Genomic DNA, 16,131 nt, shown 5'->3' with positions numbered 1-16,131 from the left:
AGAGGACAGGCATATTGGTGTAAACTTTCAGAGAAAGATGTGATTTAATACAAATAGCTGAGGCAGAATCTTGGGTCCGATTTCTGGGACAGCAGGAGCAGACCCTCAGAAAGCCGGTTGGTCCCAGGGTGGGAAGGGGTGCAAGGAATATGGTCATCCAGAGTTTCTGATTCATGAACGCAGTGTCAGGGTTCATTAATGCAGTGTCCGGAGGGGGTGTCCTATAATTGCAGCGTCTGTGGGGGGGGGGGGTCCGTGATAGCAGCATCTGGGGTGGGGGGGTGGAGGTCCCATGATAGCAGCGTCTGGGGGCGGGGGGGTCCATGATTTCAACGACCGAAAGGGGGGGGGGGGGGGTGGGGGGGGCGTGATTGCAGCGTCCGAGGGGCGGGGGAGGGGGTGATGGTCTGATTGCAGCTTCTGGATCGGACACCAATCCAATGTTATAAGGTGCGATCTATTGGTACTGTACTGCCCATTGTTTACCTGGGTCAGCAGCTGTCATGAGATGTGTTTTGGACACCAGACTTACCTCACCACTTTCACCATGTTGGGTTTGTACTCCCGCAACATGGTCAGCAGAGTTTGCATCGTTTTACCCGTGTCAATAATGTCCTGAGAATAAAAGGAAGAGGATTGACCCAGTGCACCTTCGCAGAAAGCGGTGTGCGCACCTCGCTCGCCAGCCAGCGCACCGCGCACACCAATCTATGCACCGCGCACCTCGCTCGCCAATCCGCGCACCTTGCTCGTGCAACGACGCACTTTATTTTTCGGTCATGCCTTAGTCACCCCCAGACTTGACTATTCCAACGCTCTCCTTGTCGGCCTCCCATCTTCCACCCTCTGTATGTGGAGCTCCTCCAAAACTCTGCTGCCCATATCCTAACTCGCAACACGTCCCGTTCACCCATCATTCCTGTGCTACATTAACTCCCAATGCCTCAAATTTAAAGTTGTCACCCCCCATGTTTAAATCCCTCCATGGCCTCACCCCTCCCTATCTCTGTAACCTCCTCCAGCCCTACACCCTCCCTGAACTCGATTCCCGAGTGTGTGACGCTGGCCTCGTGTACCCACCCACCGGCTACCCACCTCTCACCCCGCCATTGGCGGCCGTGCTTTCAGCTGCCTAGGTCCTAAGCTCTGGAACTCCCTCCTTAAACCTCTCTCCTACTTTAAGGCGCTCGTTAAAATCTACATCTTTGACCAAGCTTTTGGTCACCAGCCCCAATATCTCATGTGGCTCAGCATCATGGTTGAATGATAACATAAGAAATAGGAACAGGAGTAGGCCATACGGCCCCTCGAGCCTGCTCCGCCATTCAATAAGGTCATGGCTGATCTGATCATGGACTCAGCTCCACTTCCCTGCCTGCTCCCCATAACCCCTTATCGGTTAAGAAACTGTCTATTTCTGTCTTAAATTTATTTAATGTCCCAGCTTCCACAGCTCTCTGAGGCAGCGAATTCCACAGATTTACAACACTCTAATAAATTTCTCCTTGTCTCAGTTTTAAATGGGCAGCTCCTTATTCTAAGATTATGCCCCCTAGTTCTAGTCTCCCCCATTAGTGGAAACATCCTCTCTGCATCCACCCTTGTCAAGCCCCCTCAATCTTATAGCTGCAAACGAGACTCCAGGATGGTATGTTGCCTCCCTGGTGCAAGGTTCAAGGATGTCTCGGAGCGGCTGCAGCGCATTCTGGAGGGGGAGGGTGAACAGCCAGTTGTCGTGGTGCATACAGGTACCAACAATATAGGTAAAAGACAGGATGAGATCCTACAAGCTGAATTTAGGGAGCTAGGAGCTAAATTAAAAAGTAGGACCTCAAAAGTCAGAGCAGGAATCGCAGGATAGCTCAGATGAATACGTGGCTTGAGGAGTGGTGCAGGAGGGAGGGATTCAAATTACTGGAACATTGGAACCGGTTCTGGGGTAGGTGGGACCAGTACAAACCGGACGGTCTGCACCTGGGCGGACCGGAACCAATGTCCTAGAGGGAGTGTGATATGTCCTTACTATACAATATAGATGCACACGAGGCCCATACTTGAGAGAAGGTCACTCTGTGACCAGTTACCTTTATTACCAAGACCTCAAGTGATGAAGGTGGTTGGAGCTTCCCCTTTTATACCTGAAAGTCCAAGTAAGGAATGTCTCCCACAAGGTGTTCTCAAGGTGTACAACTGAGGTCAGCTTATACATGGGTTACAATGATAGTTGAATACATGACATCACTTCCCCCCCAAAGTCTCATTTGGATCACAGGTTAAGTCTCTCTGGTGGTTTACGCTCCCTTGTAGAGCGCCTGAGTTGGGGTTGTTGGATGCTGGCCTGAGTGTCTGCTGTTTGCGGTGCCTCAGGCCTGTCCGGACCTGCCCACAGTGACTGGGCTCTCCTCCACTTGGTTCCGGTGTTCGGTCACCTGTGGTGGAGTAAACTCTACATCATGTTCTTCCTCTGCTTCTTCCATGGGGTTGCTGAACCTCCTTTTAGTTTGATCCACGTGTTTGCGGCAGATTTGTCCATTGGTAAGTTTAACTACCAAAACCCTATTCCCCTCTTTGGCAATCACAGTGGCTGCAAGCCATTTGGGCCCTGCAGCGTAATTAAGGACAAAAACAGGGTCATTGACATCAATACATCGCACCCTCGAATTCCTGTCATGGTAGTCACATTGTAACTGACGCCTGCTCTCAACAATTTCTTTCATAGTAGGGTGTATAAGGGATGTAATCCTTACTACTAGAGGGATCAAGAGGTATGGCGAGAAAGCAAGAATGGGGTACTGAAGTTGCATGTTCAACCATGAACTCATTGAATGGCGGTGCAGGCTCGAAGGGCCGAATGGCCTACTCCTGCACCTATTTTCTATGTTTCTATGTTAAATGAGCTCCCTGGGGACGGGACTAAACATGGGCAGAATCCTTAGACCTGGTGGTTTGTACACAATGGAGGAAATGCAAGTATTGGGTGGCGCAATTTAAAACATTGATAAACATAAGCAACAGAGATTTAATAAAATAAACTGACCTCAACGATTAATACATTCTGTCTCCCAAGAGTGTGAGGAGGGGAAGAGAAAGAAAACAAGGTTAAATGTTGTATATTTTCTTGCTCCATATGTACAATATCATAGAACCTCGCAATCCGTCACCAAGTGTCCAACTGCATACCATGTAGACAAACCACACGATCGGTTTCCTCGCTAACTGCAGCGTGCAAATAATCTCCCCTGAAACTTGAATTTCCCAGATATACCGTCAACATTCTCACAAATCCAACAAATGCATTCAGCCTAAGAGTTTGAGCAAGTTGCTTTCCAATAATATAGTTTAATCTATCCAGGTTTTACAACACTTGATCAAGAATAGCGACAAACTAGATGGCTCTCATCTGATGGTTAAGAGTGACCAGACTCTGAACTGAAATCCATGCACAGTCCACTGGTGCGGTCACCCCCACTGCACACCCCCCCCCCACAGGACCAGTCCCTGCCACCCACCCACCCCGCCGGACCAATCCCTGACAGCCCCAGCCCCCCCCCCGCCGGACCAGTCCCTGACACCCGCCCACCCCCCCCCCCCCCCCCCCGGACCAGTCCCTGACACCCGCCCGCCGCCCACCCCCCCCCCCCCCCCCAACAGGACCAGACCCTGCCCCCCCCCCCCCCCACCACCACTGGACCAGACCCTGACCCCGCACAGTCCACTGGTGTGGTCACCCCCATCCACAGGGGAGGGGTCGATTTGGCATCGTTCCAACACACTCTTTCCCTCCCCGCTACCCCCCACACATACGCCCCGCCCCCCCTGCAATCATACTCCCCTCACACATACTTCCACCCTTCCACCACCCCCCCCACACATGCCGGCCCCCCCCACCCTGTGCGCGATCTGCCTTTTGTGCAATGAGCTATTACAGACATTGTCTCACCTTTCCAGTTAAGGTTGAGAGGTCATCTCCGCCAATCACCTTTATCTCTCCCGTCGACTGATCATTCTGCAATTTAAAAACAATCGATTTACATTGAGCTTGCGTTTACTGGTTAATCGAATCGATTGCAACAGAGAACACAATCCTGCCCAGTAAACAGGAATCTTTAGTGTTGTCATAAAATGGCCATAATTTATTATCCTAATTAATATCTGCTTTAATAAAGTTTAAAACAATTGAATCTCATCTGCCGGTAATTAGAACAGGAGTAACTCCGAGAGCGAGAGATCTCACGGCTTCTCATTGCCAGCTGGGAGAACGGCTGTAGGAAGTGACAGAGAGCCATTGATTCAACCAAGTATTGTACTGAGTAATGTTTCCTGCTGTAACCAACCACTCAAATCGAGGAGCGAGGAGGCAACCCTGCATTTCTATAGCACCTTTCACATCATCAGGACGTCACAAAACACTTTACCGTCCATGAAGAACTTTTTGAAGTGTAGTCAGTCTTTTTAGGAAAACACAGCAGCCAATTTGCAAACAGCAAGATCCCACAAACAGCAAACAAGAATTTAGAACATTGATAAACCGATTTTAAAATTATAATCCTGAAAAAAAAGGGTAGGAATATCGGGGGCTAGCTGACCTGCTCCGTGTTACACACTGCGACTCATGGCTCAATCGGTGGCTCAAGAACTGGACACACTGCATATGCTCCAACTTGTTGCTGTTTTACTCCGCAGTTGGGGGGTTGAAGAGAAAGAGAGAGAGAGAGAGAGAGAGACAGGGACATCGGGGCGATGGACGGAGGAGAAAGGGGATGGTGGAGGGGGGGAGGTGGGAGGGACGGTGGAGGGGGGGGGGGGGGAAGAGAGGGACGGTGGAGGGGGGGGAAGAGAGGGACGGTGGAGGGGGGGGAAAGAGAGGGACGGTGGAGGGGGGGAAAGAGAGGGACGGTGGAGGGGGGGGAAGAGAGGGACGGTGGAGGGGGGGGGAAGAGAGGGACGGTGGAGGGGGGGGGAAGAGAGGGACGGTGGAGGGGGGGGGAAAGAGAGGGACGGTGGAGGGGGGGGAAAGAGAGGGACGGTGGAGGGGGGGGAAAGAGAGGGACGGTGGAGGGGGGGAAAGAGAGGGACGGGGGGGGGAGGAGAAAGAGAGGGACGGGGGGGGGGGGGGGAGGAGAAAGAGAGCGACGGGGGGGTGGGAGGGAGAAAGAGAGGGACGGGGGGGGGGGGGGGTGAGAGGGACTGGGGGGGAAGAGGGACGGTGGTGGGGGAACGAGGGCGGGACCGACGGCGGGGACACGGACGAACAGCCAGGGACCAGATGAAAATAAATGTTGATATATATATATATATCGACACTGCATGAATATTTTGGAATTCACTTCCCAAACCATGGTGAAATCACCATCGCCACATGGATTGCAGCGGTGCAGGAAGACCCATCGCCACCTTTTCAGGGAAACTAAGGATGGGCAATAAATGCCGGCTTTACCAACGATGCCCACATCCCGAAAAGGAATATTGTTTTTTTAATTACTGGAGAAAATGGAACTACATATTAACAGCTGTGCATTAGCCGGAGATAAGGCTTCAATAGTTGGTTAAAAATCCTTACGCAGTAACTCTTCAAGCGGATGAAGTCTACGGTCATTGGGATTGACTGGTCACTGTTCCGATTCAGTGCTTTGATGTAGTCTAAAAGGTCAGCAAAAAACTTATAGCCACCCTTCAGTACACAGAGCGCAACAATGTGGTGATCTCCCATGGCTTTCATTATGTCCCTCGCCAAACGTTCAGTCCTGTTGACACACAAAGAGATTTGCATTGATACCGAAATCAGTCTAAAACCAGTCCACGTGAAATCAGCACAAAACAAATCAATGCAAGAGTCCCTTCCGCAGAGCAAATTTATACAAATCTTCCCTCAGTACTGCCCCCTCCGACAGTGCGGCGCTCCCTCAGTACTGCCCCTCCGACAGTGCGGCGCTCCCTCAGTACTGCCCCTCCGACAGTGCGGCGCTCCCTCAGTGCGGCCGGTGCCCCATGAAACAAAACCCCTTCCCCCCACACCTTTGAGTCACGCATTCAACGTTCTAATCTGCTTATCCCGATACTTATTGGCACCTGGCTCTGGTAACAATCCAGAGATTATTATCTTTGAGGTTCTGCATTTTAATTTGGACTCCAACTCCTCAAACTCTCTCAGAAGAACCTCATTATAGTTCTGCCTATGTCATTGGTTCCCACATGGACCACGACAACAGGATCCTCCCCTTCCCACTCCAAGTTCTTCTCTAGCCGTGAGGAGATATCTTTAACCCGGGCACCGCAACACAACCGTCGAAACTCCTGGTCACAGCTGTATCTTTCTCTCTGACTATACTGTCCACTGCCACATTCCCTTTCATTCCCCCCACTTGAATGGCCTTCTGCATCATGGTGCTATAGTTAGCCTGCTCATTCACCCTACAGGCTTTTCCCTCATCCACACAGGCAGCAAGAACCTCATACCTGTTGGACAACGCCAAGGACAAATGCCGAGGCTCCTCCAACACTGCACATGGGGTCCCCTTACCTGCCTGAGTTGCAGTCACATCCTCCTGTCCCTGACCACTAACCAGACCTGTATCACTACCTAATCTAAGGAGTTTGACTGCCTCCTGGTTTAAAGTGCCCAGGTAACTTTCCCAATGTCTGCAGCTCAGACTCCAGCTCAACAATTCTGAGCTGAAGTTCCTCAAGATGCAGGCTTAGTGCACATGTGGCTGTCCACAAACTGCAATTACAGCACACCACCTGCACTGTCATCTTTATATCGTTTTATTTAATTACATTTGTATTTAAGAACCGTAGTTTATAGTTTAGTTTCTTGACAACTTACTTGATCTAGGTTGAGTTATAGGTAATGAAATTAAATATAACACAAAGCACTACAAGTAGTGTAGGCAAAAAGTGACAACTGCTTCCCCCGCTTCCCAAATGACTTTATTTATCCATGGAGTTATTCATCCATTAGTCTTTAGTTTGTTCTTCACTTTTAACAGAATATATTTTTCCTGCACTCTGTTGAACACCATTTTAAATATTTCCCATTGCTGTGGAACAACCGGTGTAGAACTAAAGGCCATCAAAATAAGATAGTCACCAAGAAATCCAACAGAGAATTCAAAAGAAACTTCTTTACCCAGAGAGTGGTGAGAACGTGGAACTTGCTACCACAGGGAGTGGTTGAGGTGAACAGTATAGATGCATTTAAGGGGAGGCTAGACATATGAGGGAGAAGGGAATAGAGGGTTATGCTGATAGATTTAGATGAGGAAAGACGGGAAGAGGCTCGAGTGGAGCATAAACGCCAGCATGGACTAGTTGGGCCGAATGGTGTGTTTCTTTGCCGTATATCCTATGTAAACTCCCAAATAAAACACTCCGTTTAAGTGCACTCCCTTTAATCCCGCTCTGTGCAGACCGCTGGCTGATTATAGCTGATCTGCGACCTAACTCCATCTACCCACCTTTGTCCCATAGATCTTGATTTGCATAATGAGACAGGGTTAATTAGTAATCTTATAGTAAAGGATCGTTTAGGGAAGAGTGATCATAATATGACAGAATTTCACATTCTTAAGTCTGACACTAGAGCCTTAACCTTGAACAAAGCCAATTATATTAGGTATGAGGGGCAAGTTGGCTAAGGTAGATTTGGAAATTAGATTAAAAGGTATGACAGTAGATAAACAGTGGAATTCATTTAAAGAAATATTCCAAAATTTTCAGAATATAATTCCATTGAGAAATAAAAACTCCATAGGAAAATTGAGCCATCTGTGGTTAACTAAATATGTTAAGGATAGCATTAGATTAAAAGAGGGTTATAATGTTGCAAAAAATAATAGTAAGCCTGAGGATTGGGAGAGTTTAAGAAACCAGCAAAGGATAAAAAAAAAATGATTAAAAAGTGAGAAAATAGAATGAGAGCAAATTAGCAAGAAATATAAAAACAGATTCTAAGAGCTTCTACAAGTATGTAAAAAAGGGAGAGAGTAACAAAATAAGCGTTGGCCCCTTAGAGGCTGAGACAGGAGAAATTATATTGGGCACAAGGAAATGGCAGAGATATTAAACAAATATTTTGTATTTATTCGCAGTAGCAGACACAAAAAACATACCAAAAGTAGTAGGGAACCAAAGGGCTAATGAGAGCGAGGAAGGAATTAATATCAGTAGAGAAAAAGCACTTGAGAAACTAATGGGACTAAAAGCTGACAAGTCCTCTGGACCTGATGGCCCACATCCTAGGGTTCTAAAAGAGCTGGCTGCAGAAATAGTGGATGCATTGATTGCGTTCTTCCAAAATTCCCTAGATTCAGGAACTGTCCCAGCAGATTGGAAGGTAGCAAATGTAACACCGCTATTCAAGAAATGAGGGAGAGAGAAAACAGGGAACTACAGGCCAGTTAGTCGTCGGGAAAATGCTGGAATTCATTATTAAGGAAGTGGTAACAGGATACTTAAATTCATAATATGATTAGGCAGAGTCAACATAGTTTTATGAAAGTTAAATCGTGTTTGACAAATTTATTCGTTTTTTTGAGGATGTAACTAGCAGGGTAGATAAAGGGGAACCAGTGGATGTGGTATATTTGGATTTCCAAATGGTATTTGATAAGGTGTTACATAAAAGGTTATTACGCAAGATAAAGGCACAAGGGGTTGAGAGTCATTGGTTAACAGACAGAAAACAGACAGTAAGGATAAATGGGTCATTTTCAGATTGGCAGGCTGTAACTACTGCAAGGATCAGTGTTGGGGCCTCAGCTATTTACAATTTATATTAATGACTTAGATGAAGGGACCTGATGATTCAAAGCTAGGTGGAAACGTAAGATGTGAGGAGGACACAAAGAGCATGCAAAGCGATATAGACAGGTTCCATGAGTGGGCAGTAAGGCAGCAAGGCAGCAGATGGGAGTATAATGTGGGGAAATTTGAAGTTATTTATTTTGGTAGGCAATCAGTAATGAGTGGGGTGCCGCAGGGATCAGTGCTGGGACCCCAACTATTTACAATCTATATTAACGACTTGGAAGAGGGGACTGAGTGTAATGTAGCCAAGTTTGCTGACGATACAAAGATGGGAGGATGGGTGAGGAGGACATAAAGAGGCTGCAGGAGGACATAGACAGGCTAAGTGAGTGGGCAAGAATTTGGCAGATGGAGTATAATGTTGGAAAATGTGAGGTCATGCACTTTGGCAGAAAAAAATAAGAGAGCAAGTTATTATTTAAATGGTGAAAGATTGCAAAGTGCTGCAGTACAGCAGGACCTGGGGGTACTTGTGCGTGAAACACAAAAGGATTGTATGCAGGTACAGCAAGTGATCAGGAAGGCCAATGGAATCTTTGCCTTTATTGCAAAGGGGATGGAGTATAAAAGCAGGGAAGTCTTGCTACAGTTGTACAGGGTATTGGTGAGGCCACACCTGGAATACTGCATGCAGTTTTGGTTTCCATATTTACAAAAAGATATGCTTGTTGTGGAGGCAGCTCAGAGAAGGTTCACTAGGTTGATTCCGGGGATGAGTGGGTTGACTTATGAGGAAAGGTTGAGTAGGTTGCTTCTCTACTCATTGGAATTCAGAAGAATGAGAGGTGATCTTATAGAAACGTATAAAGATTATGAGGGGGCTCGACAAGGTAGATGCAGAGAGGATGTTTCCACTGGTGGGGGGAGACTAGAACTAAGGCATGATCTTAGGATAAGGGGCCGCCCATTTAAAACTGAGATGAGGAGAAATTTCTTCTCTCAGAGGGTTGTAAATCTGTGGAATTCACTGCCTCAGAGAAGCTGGGACATTAAATAAATTTAAGACAGAAATAGACAGTTTCTTAAACGATAAGGGAATAAGGGGTTATGGGGAAGTGGACCCGAGTCCATGATCGGATCAACCATGATCTTATTAAATGGCGGAGCAGGCTCGAGGGGCCTTATGGCCTACTCCTGCTCCTATTTCTTAGGTTGTGTTCTAAAACAGAATATTTTTAAACGGTGAGAAACAATTAAATGTTGGTGTTCAAAGAGATTTAGGGGTCCCAGTAGAAGAAACAAAGTGTAAACATACAGATACAGCAAGCAATTGGGATGGCAAATAGCATGTTGGCCTTTATTGTAAGAGGATTGGAGCGTAAGAGTAAGGAAGTCTTGCTGCAATTGTATTGGATTCTAGTGAGACCACACCTGGAGTACTGTCAGTTTTAGTCTCCTTATTTAAGGAAGGATACAATTGCCTTCGAGACAGTGCAAATAAGATCTACTAGATTGATTCCTGAGATGAGAGGGTTGTCCTATGAGGAGAGATTGGACCTATATACTCCGGAGTTTAGAAGAATGAGAGGTAATCTCATTGAAACATAAGATTCTGAGGGGGGGTTAACAGGATAAAAAATTAGATCGTTTCCCCTGGCTGGAGAGTCCAGAATTAGGAGGGGGCATCGACTCAGGATAAGGGGGTTGGCTATTTAAGACTGAGATGAGGAGAAATTTCTTCACTCAGAGGGTTGTGAATCTTTGGAATTCTCTGCCCCAAATGGCTGTGGATGCAGAATCATTGAGTATATTCAAGGCAGAGATCGATGGATTTTTGGACTCCAGCGGAATCAAGGGATATGGAGGTCGGGCACGATGGTGGAGTTGAGGTCAAAGATCAACCATGATCTTATTGAATAACGGAGCAGGCTCGAGCGGTTGTATGGCCTGCTCCTGTTGCTAATTCTTATGTTCTTATGCCTTAATACCTTTGGTTAACAAAAATCTGTCAATCTCAGTTTTAAAATGAACTGATCTAGCATCAATTGTCGTTTGCGGAAGAGAATTCCTAACTTCTACCACCCTGTATGTGTAAAAGTGTTTCCTAATTTCACTCCTGAAAGATCTGGCTCGCATTCTTAGACTGTACCCCTGGTCCTAGACTCCCCAACCAGCAGAAATAGTGTCTCTCTATCTAACCTCTCTGTTCCCCTTAATATCTTGAAAATTTAGATCAAATCACCCCTTAACCTTCTAAATTCTAGGGAATACAACCCTAGTTTGTGTAATCTCTCCTCGTAACTTAACCCTTGGAGTCTGGGTATCATTCTGGTAAACCTACGCTGCACTCCCTCCAAGGCCAATATATCCTCCCCAAGGTGTGGTGCACAGAACTGCACTCCAGGTGTGGTCTAACCAGGGCTTTGTACAGCTGCAGCATAACTTTTACCCCCTTGTATTCTAGTCCTCTGGATATAAAGGCCAGCATCCCATTAGCCTTTTGATTATTTTCTGTACCTGATGAAGAGGTGTGGGCGGAGGCTCATGTGGAGCATAAACACCTGTTGGGTTGAATGGCCTGCTTCTGTGCTGTACTCTCGCTGGACAGAGCCTGGCCCAGTGACAGCTGGGTGGTTAGTCTCAACCCCGGCCTCTACAACACAAAACCAGCAATCTTACTGCCCACACACTCCTGGAGTGGAAGTAGATTTATCCCAGTGCTTGGTCTCACACTCCTGGAGTAGCAGATTTATCCCAGTGCCTGGTCACACATTCCTGGAGTGGAAGCAGATTTATCCCAGTGCCTGGTCACACACTCCTGGAGTGGAAGCAGATTTATCCCAGTGCCTGGTCACACACTCCTGGAGTGGAAGCAGATTTATCCCAGTGCCTGGTCACACACTCCTGGAATGGAAGCAGATTTATCCCAGTGCCTGGTCACACACTCCTGGAGTGGAAGCAGATTTATCCCAGTGCCTGGTCACACACTCCTGGAGTAGAAGCAGATTTATCCCAGTGCCTAGTCACACTCGGAGCTGAAAACATTTGAATATTTAAATATCGCCCGGCACCAACCCTCCTGCACTCAACATTCGGACTGAAACCTCAGAGCCGGTGTCTGTGCCCCAGTGCTGTATACAGACAGTTAGTGTCCGTGCCTTTGTTGAAATGCTCTGCCAGTGTTAGATACAGAGGCAACGGATCTGATCACACAATCTTCGCAGGATTTCTAAGTGTCAGGATTGACTTTCAAACGCTTCCCATCAGTGGAATTTAACAGTTCTAAAAACACAGGGTCCATCGTGTAGCAGAGGCCACTAACCGGTCCATGATCAAGCCATGTGGAATATATACTCTTTCCAGATCGTTGGAATAATGTTTCGGGATACAGAACAGGTCGAGGTCATAGCCTTTTTCATCATCAGTAATCTGCAAAACACAACCACAACAAACTTATTCAAATCCCACGCCTAATCCTCATCATAATCAAATCTACAGCACAAAATTCTAATTCTTCTGAAACTGTTTGGTGACAGACAGATTGACGTCAACATTTTACTAAGCTCGGTGACCTCAGCATGTTCTCGGACTCTGGAGTTCGAGGCCTCTGGGAGAAGGGCTCGGCGATGGGCGATAGCAGTCAGAATCATTTGCTGAGCGTCACTCTGACTGCTGGGAGTGAGGACACCTTGAAGGAGTGCAGTCCAGACCATGGCACCAATGGGCAAGGGACTGCCGACGATACCAAACTTGGAGCTTTGGCAAACAGTGAGGATGATACCAATCGACTGCAACAGTTCATAGATAGGCTGGCAGACAAGTGGCAGATAGAATTTAATACAGAGAAGTGTGAGGTGATGCATTTTGGCAGAAGGGAAAGGGAGAGGCAATGGCACAGTTCTAAAGAGTGTGCAAGGACAGAGGGACCTGGCGGTTGATGTGCACAGATCTTTGAAGGTGCAGAACATATTGAGAGAGTACTTAGCAAAGCATATGGGATCCTGGGCTTCATAAATAGGAGGTATTGAGTACAAAAGCAGGGAAGTTATGCTGAACCTTTATAAAGCTCGGGTTAGGCCACAACTTGAGTACTGCGTCCAGTTCTGGTCACCATACTTTAGGAAGGTTGTGAAGGTCCTTGAGAGGATGTAGAGGAGATTTATCAGAATAGTTCCAGGAATGAGGGATTTTAGCTACACGGTTAGGTTGGAGAAGCTGAGGTTGTTCTCCTTGGAGCAGAGGAGATTATGGGGAGATTTGATAGAGGTGTACAAGATTACGACAGGTTTGGATAAGGTAGGCAGGGAAAGGCTGTTCCCATTAGCTGATGGTACAAGGACTAGGGGACACAGATTGAAGGTTTGGGGCGAGAGATAAGGGAGGATGTGAAGAAGAACTTTTTTACGCAGCGAGTGGCAATGACCTGGAACTCGCTGCCGACGAGGATGGTGGAAACGGAGGCGATCAATGATTTCAAAAGGAAATTCGATAGGCACTTGAGGGAAATAAACTTGCAGGGCTCTGGGGACAGAGCGAGGGAATGGGACTGACTGGATTAGTCTACAGAGAGCCAGCATGGACTTGATGGGCCGAATGGCCTCCTTCTGTACCATAACGATTAATTGGAAACTCAAGTACCAGGGCATGACAGCGCCAGAGTGCGAAAGCTCCACAACCAACCACACTTACACAACCAACCTTAGAACGCCGCCGGGAGAAACGGCTCCCTACAGACCTGCGATGGAGCCAGTACAAAGAGGCCCTCCACCCCCACCCCCCCCAGAGACACGACAACACCACCCCACATCCCCAGACACCATGACCCCCGAGCCAGACACCATGACCCCGCCCCCAACCCCCGCCTCCCCGGGCCAGACACCACCCCCACGCCAGACACCACGACCCCGCCCCCAACAGACACCATGACTCCGCCCCCAACCCCCAGCCAGGGACCACGCCCCCACCCCCCCGCCACCTCCCAGGCCAGACACTACAACCACCCACCCCCCAGACCACCACTAACCCCCCACCCCCCCCCACTAACCCCCCAGACCACCACTAACTCCCCACCCCCCCACCAGCTCCCCATCCCCCAGACCACCACTAACCCCCACCACCCCTAACCCCCCAGACCACCACTAACCCCCCACCCCCCCAGACCACCACTACTCCCCCGCCACCCTCCAGATCACCACCCTCCAGACCACCACTACCCCCCCCACCACCCTCCAGACCACCACTACCCCCCCCACCACCCTCCAGACCACCACTACCCCACCCTCCAGACCACCACTAGCCCCCCCTCCTCACCCCCCAGACCACCACTTGCCCCCCCACCCCCAGACCACCACTAGCCCCCCCCACCCCCCAACCCCCAGACCACCACTAGCCCCCCCCACCCCCAAACCCCCAGACCACCACTAGCCCCCCCCACCCCCAAACCCCCAGACCACCACTAGCCCCCCCCACCCCCAGACCACCACTAGCCTCCCCACCCCACCACCCCACCCACAATGGATTGGCTTTGTGTTGATTCTCTGGCCCAAGAGATGTGGCGCCACAATTTCACACAGCGGGATATTGGCACCTGGAACCACAGGAAAGGAGGACGCCGTTCAGCCCCTGAAGCCCATCATACCGTTAGGAGGATCAGCAGATATGATCGTGTATTTCGTCTGGTTGGGCGGCGGCAGGGGGCCATGGGGGGGGGGGGAAACAAGTCCAGAACAAATTCAGAGCTGGGCTGTTGAGGGGTGATGTGAGGAAGCACTTGTTCACACAAAGGGTTGCAGGAATCGGGAACTCTCTCTCTCCCAAAAAGCAGCTGAGGCTGAAGGTCAAATCAAAATGTCAACATTGGGATTGGTAAATTTTGTTGGGTGAGGTTACGGAACCAAGGAGGGTAGATGGAGTTAAGATACAGATCATCGGTGATCTGACGGATGAGGCCCAAGGGACTGAAATGGCCTGTTCCTATGAGCTATGTCCTGGTGACTCTGCACTGATATTAGCAGAAAACTCAAGGTCAGGTCACTGGCTCCTTGTTGGAACACCGGGAGAAAAGCTTATGTAATAGAAGGTGGTGGAGAAAGGACAAGACACACTGCACAGGCTGAAAAATACTATGCACAGCGAATGCTGGAGCCCAATGTGAGCAACGATTAACATGATGTTAAAGCCTCGAGATATCAAACAAAATGAGCCCGCAGTCACTGGGCCGAGCGACCAGATGGTCACTGGGCTGAGTGAACTTGCAAAAGGTCGGAAAAAAGTAATGTTTAACATGACGCCCTTTAATGCAGCGTTCCCAGTTCAATAACTCAAAATGCTTCCAACTGCCATCATGCCGCACTGTCGGAGGGGCGGTACTGAGGGAGCGCCGCACTGTCGGAGGGGCGGTACTGAGGGAGGGGCGGTACTGAGGGAGCGCCGCACTGTCGGAGGGGCGGTACTGAGGCAGCGCCGCACTGTCGGAGGGGCGGTAGGCAGCGCTGCACTGTCGGAGGGGGCAACACTGAGTGAGTGCTGATACAGCGAGTGAGACAGTAAGAAATGCTGCCTCCACATTACAGGCAGTTTTTGCTGGTGTAATGTGACGGATCGCCGCATCACTGAGCTGGGCCTGGGCGATATGGCGCGGCCGGAGCAGCGTGGCCCCTTCTCCCGGCACCGAGCCCAGCCAGAGTCGCAGAGCCGCCCCGTCACTCACTCCCCCGGGCCCCTCCTCCCTTACTACCTCGGGCGCGCTCACTCACTCCCCGGGCGCCGGGCTCTCACCGTGACACAGTCCGACGCCGCCATCCTGTGCTCTGCCCTCTGACCCCGCTCCCACTCCCACACCAACCAATCTGCGCCGGGCTCTCCTCTACCAATCAGCGATGTTCCGCGATCACAGCTCCGGCCCTGCACCAATCAGCATCAGATCATATTCACCAATCAGCGCTCACGAATTCCACCGGTTGACCAATGAACACTCCCCCAATCAGAACTCCGCGTCCCAGCCGCCGACCCACAAATCTCCGCGACACCTGCCTCCTGACCAATCGGCGTCGGGAGCGGTGGCCACGTGCTGTTCCCGGACTGACTCAGGTCCCGGATGTGCCGCCGGTAGAGCGAATACGGCGTCAGGCTGCTTGACCCCGCCGCTGGTCCTGCAGCCGCGGAAATCTGGAACTTTCTCCTTCAAAAAACAGTTGTCTGGGGGGATCAGTGGAATATTTCAGAACGGGACCGATGGATTTTTGTTGTGATGGTGTCGGAATCAAGGCGGGTAAATGGAGTTCAGGTACAAAGCAGCCATTGAACCTGCTCATACATAAGAACATAAGAATTAGGAACAGGAGTAGGCCATCTAGCCCCTCGAGCCTGCTTCGCCATTCAACA

The 16,131-nt window shown here is 49.4% G+C and overlaps 1 protein-coding gene across 1 annotated transcript in view; it reads right to left on the bottom strand.

Annotated features, from left to right (window-relative positions):
• The window catches only part of LOC139266125 (hypoxanthine-guanine phosphoribosyltransferase), a 28,141-nt gene extending 12,526 nt beyond the window's left edge, over window positions 1-15,615 (bottom strand). The window contains exons 1-6 of the mRNA XM_070883972.1: window positions 15,526-15,615; window positions 12,071-12,177; window positions 5,561-5,744; window positions 3,941-4,006; window positions 3,038-3,055; window positions 533-615 (exon numbers count right to left, since the gene is read on the bottom strand). Of these exons, the coding sequence (XP_070740073.1) occupies window positions 533-615; window positions 3,038-3,055; window positions 3,941-4,006; window positions 5,561-5,744; window positions 12,071-12,177; window positions 15,526-15,549 (482 nt within the window). The 5' untranslated portion in view covers window positions 15,550-15,615. The remainder of the gene's footprint in view (window positions 1-532; window positions 616-3,037; window positions 3,056-3,940; window positions 4,007-5,560; window positions 5,745-12,070; window positions 12,178-15,525) is intronic.
• Between the last annotated feature and the right edge of the window lie 516 nt (window positions 15,616-16,131).

The sequence above is a fragment of the Pristiophorus japonicus genome, chromosome 6, assembly GCF_044704955.1.
Source record: "Pristiophorus japonicus isolate sPriJap1 chromosome 6, sPriJap1.hap1, whole genome shotgun sequence".
Classification (NCBI taxonomy): Eukaryota; Metazoa; Chordata; class Chondrichthyes; family Pristiophoridae; genus Pristiophorus; species Pristiophorus japonicus.
This window is presented reverse-complemented; position numbering and strand designations above follow the sequence as displayed.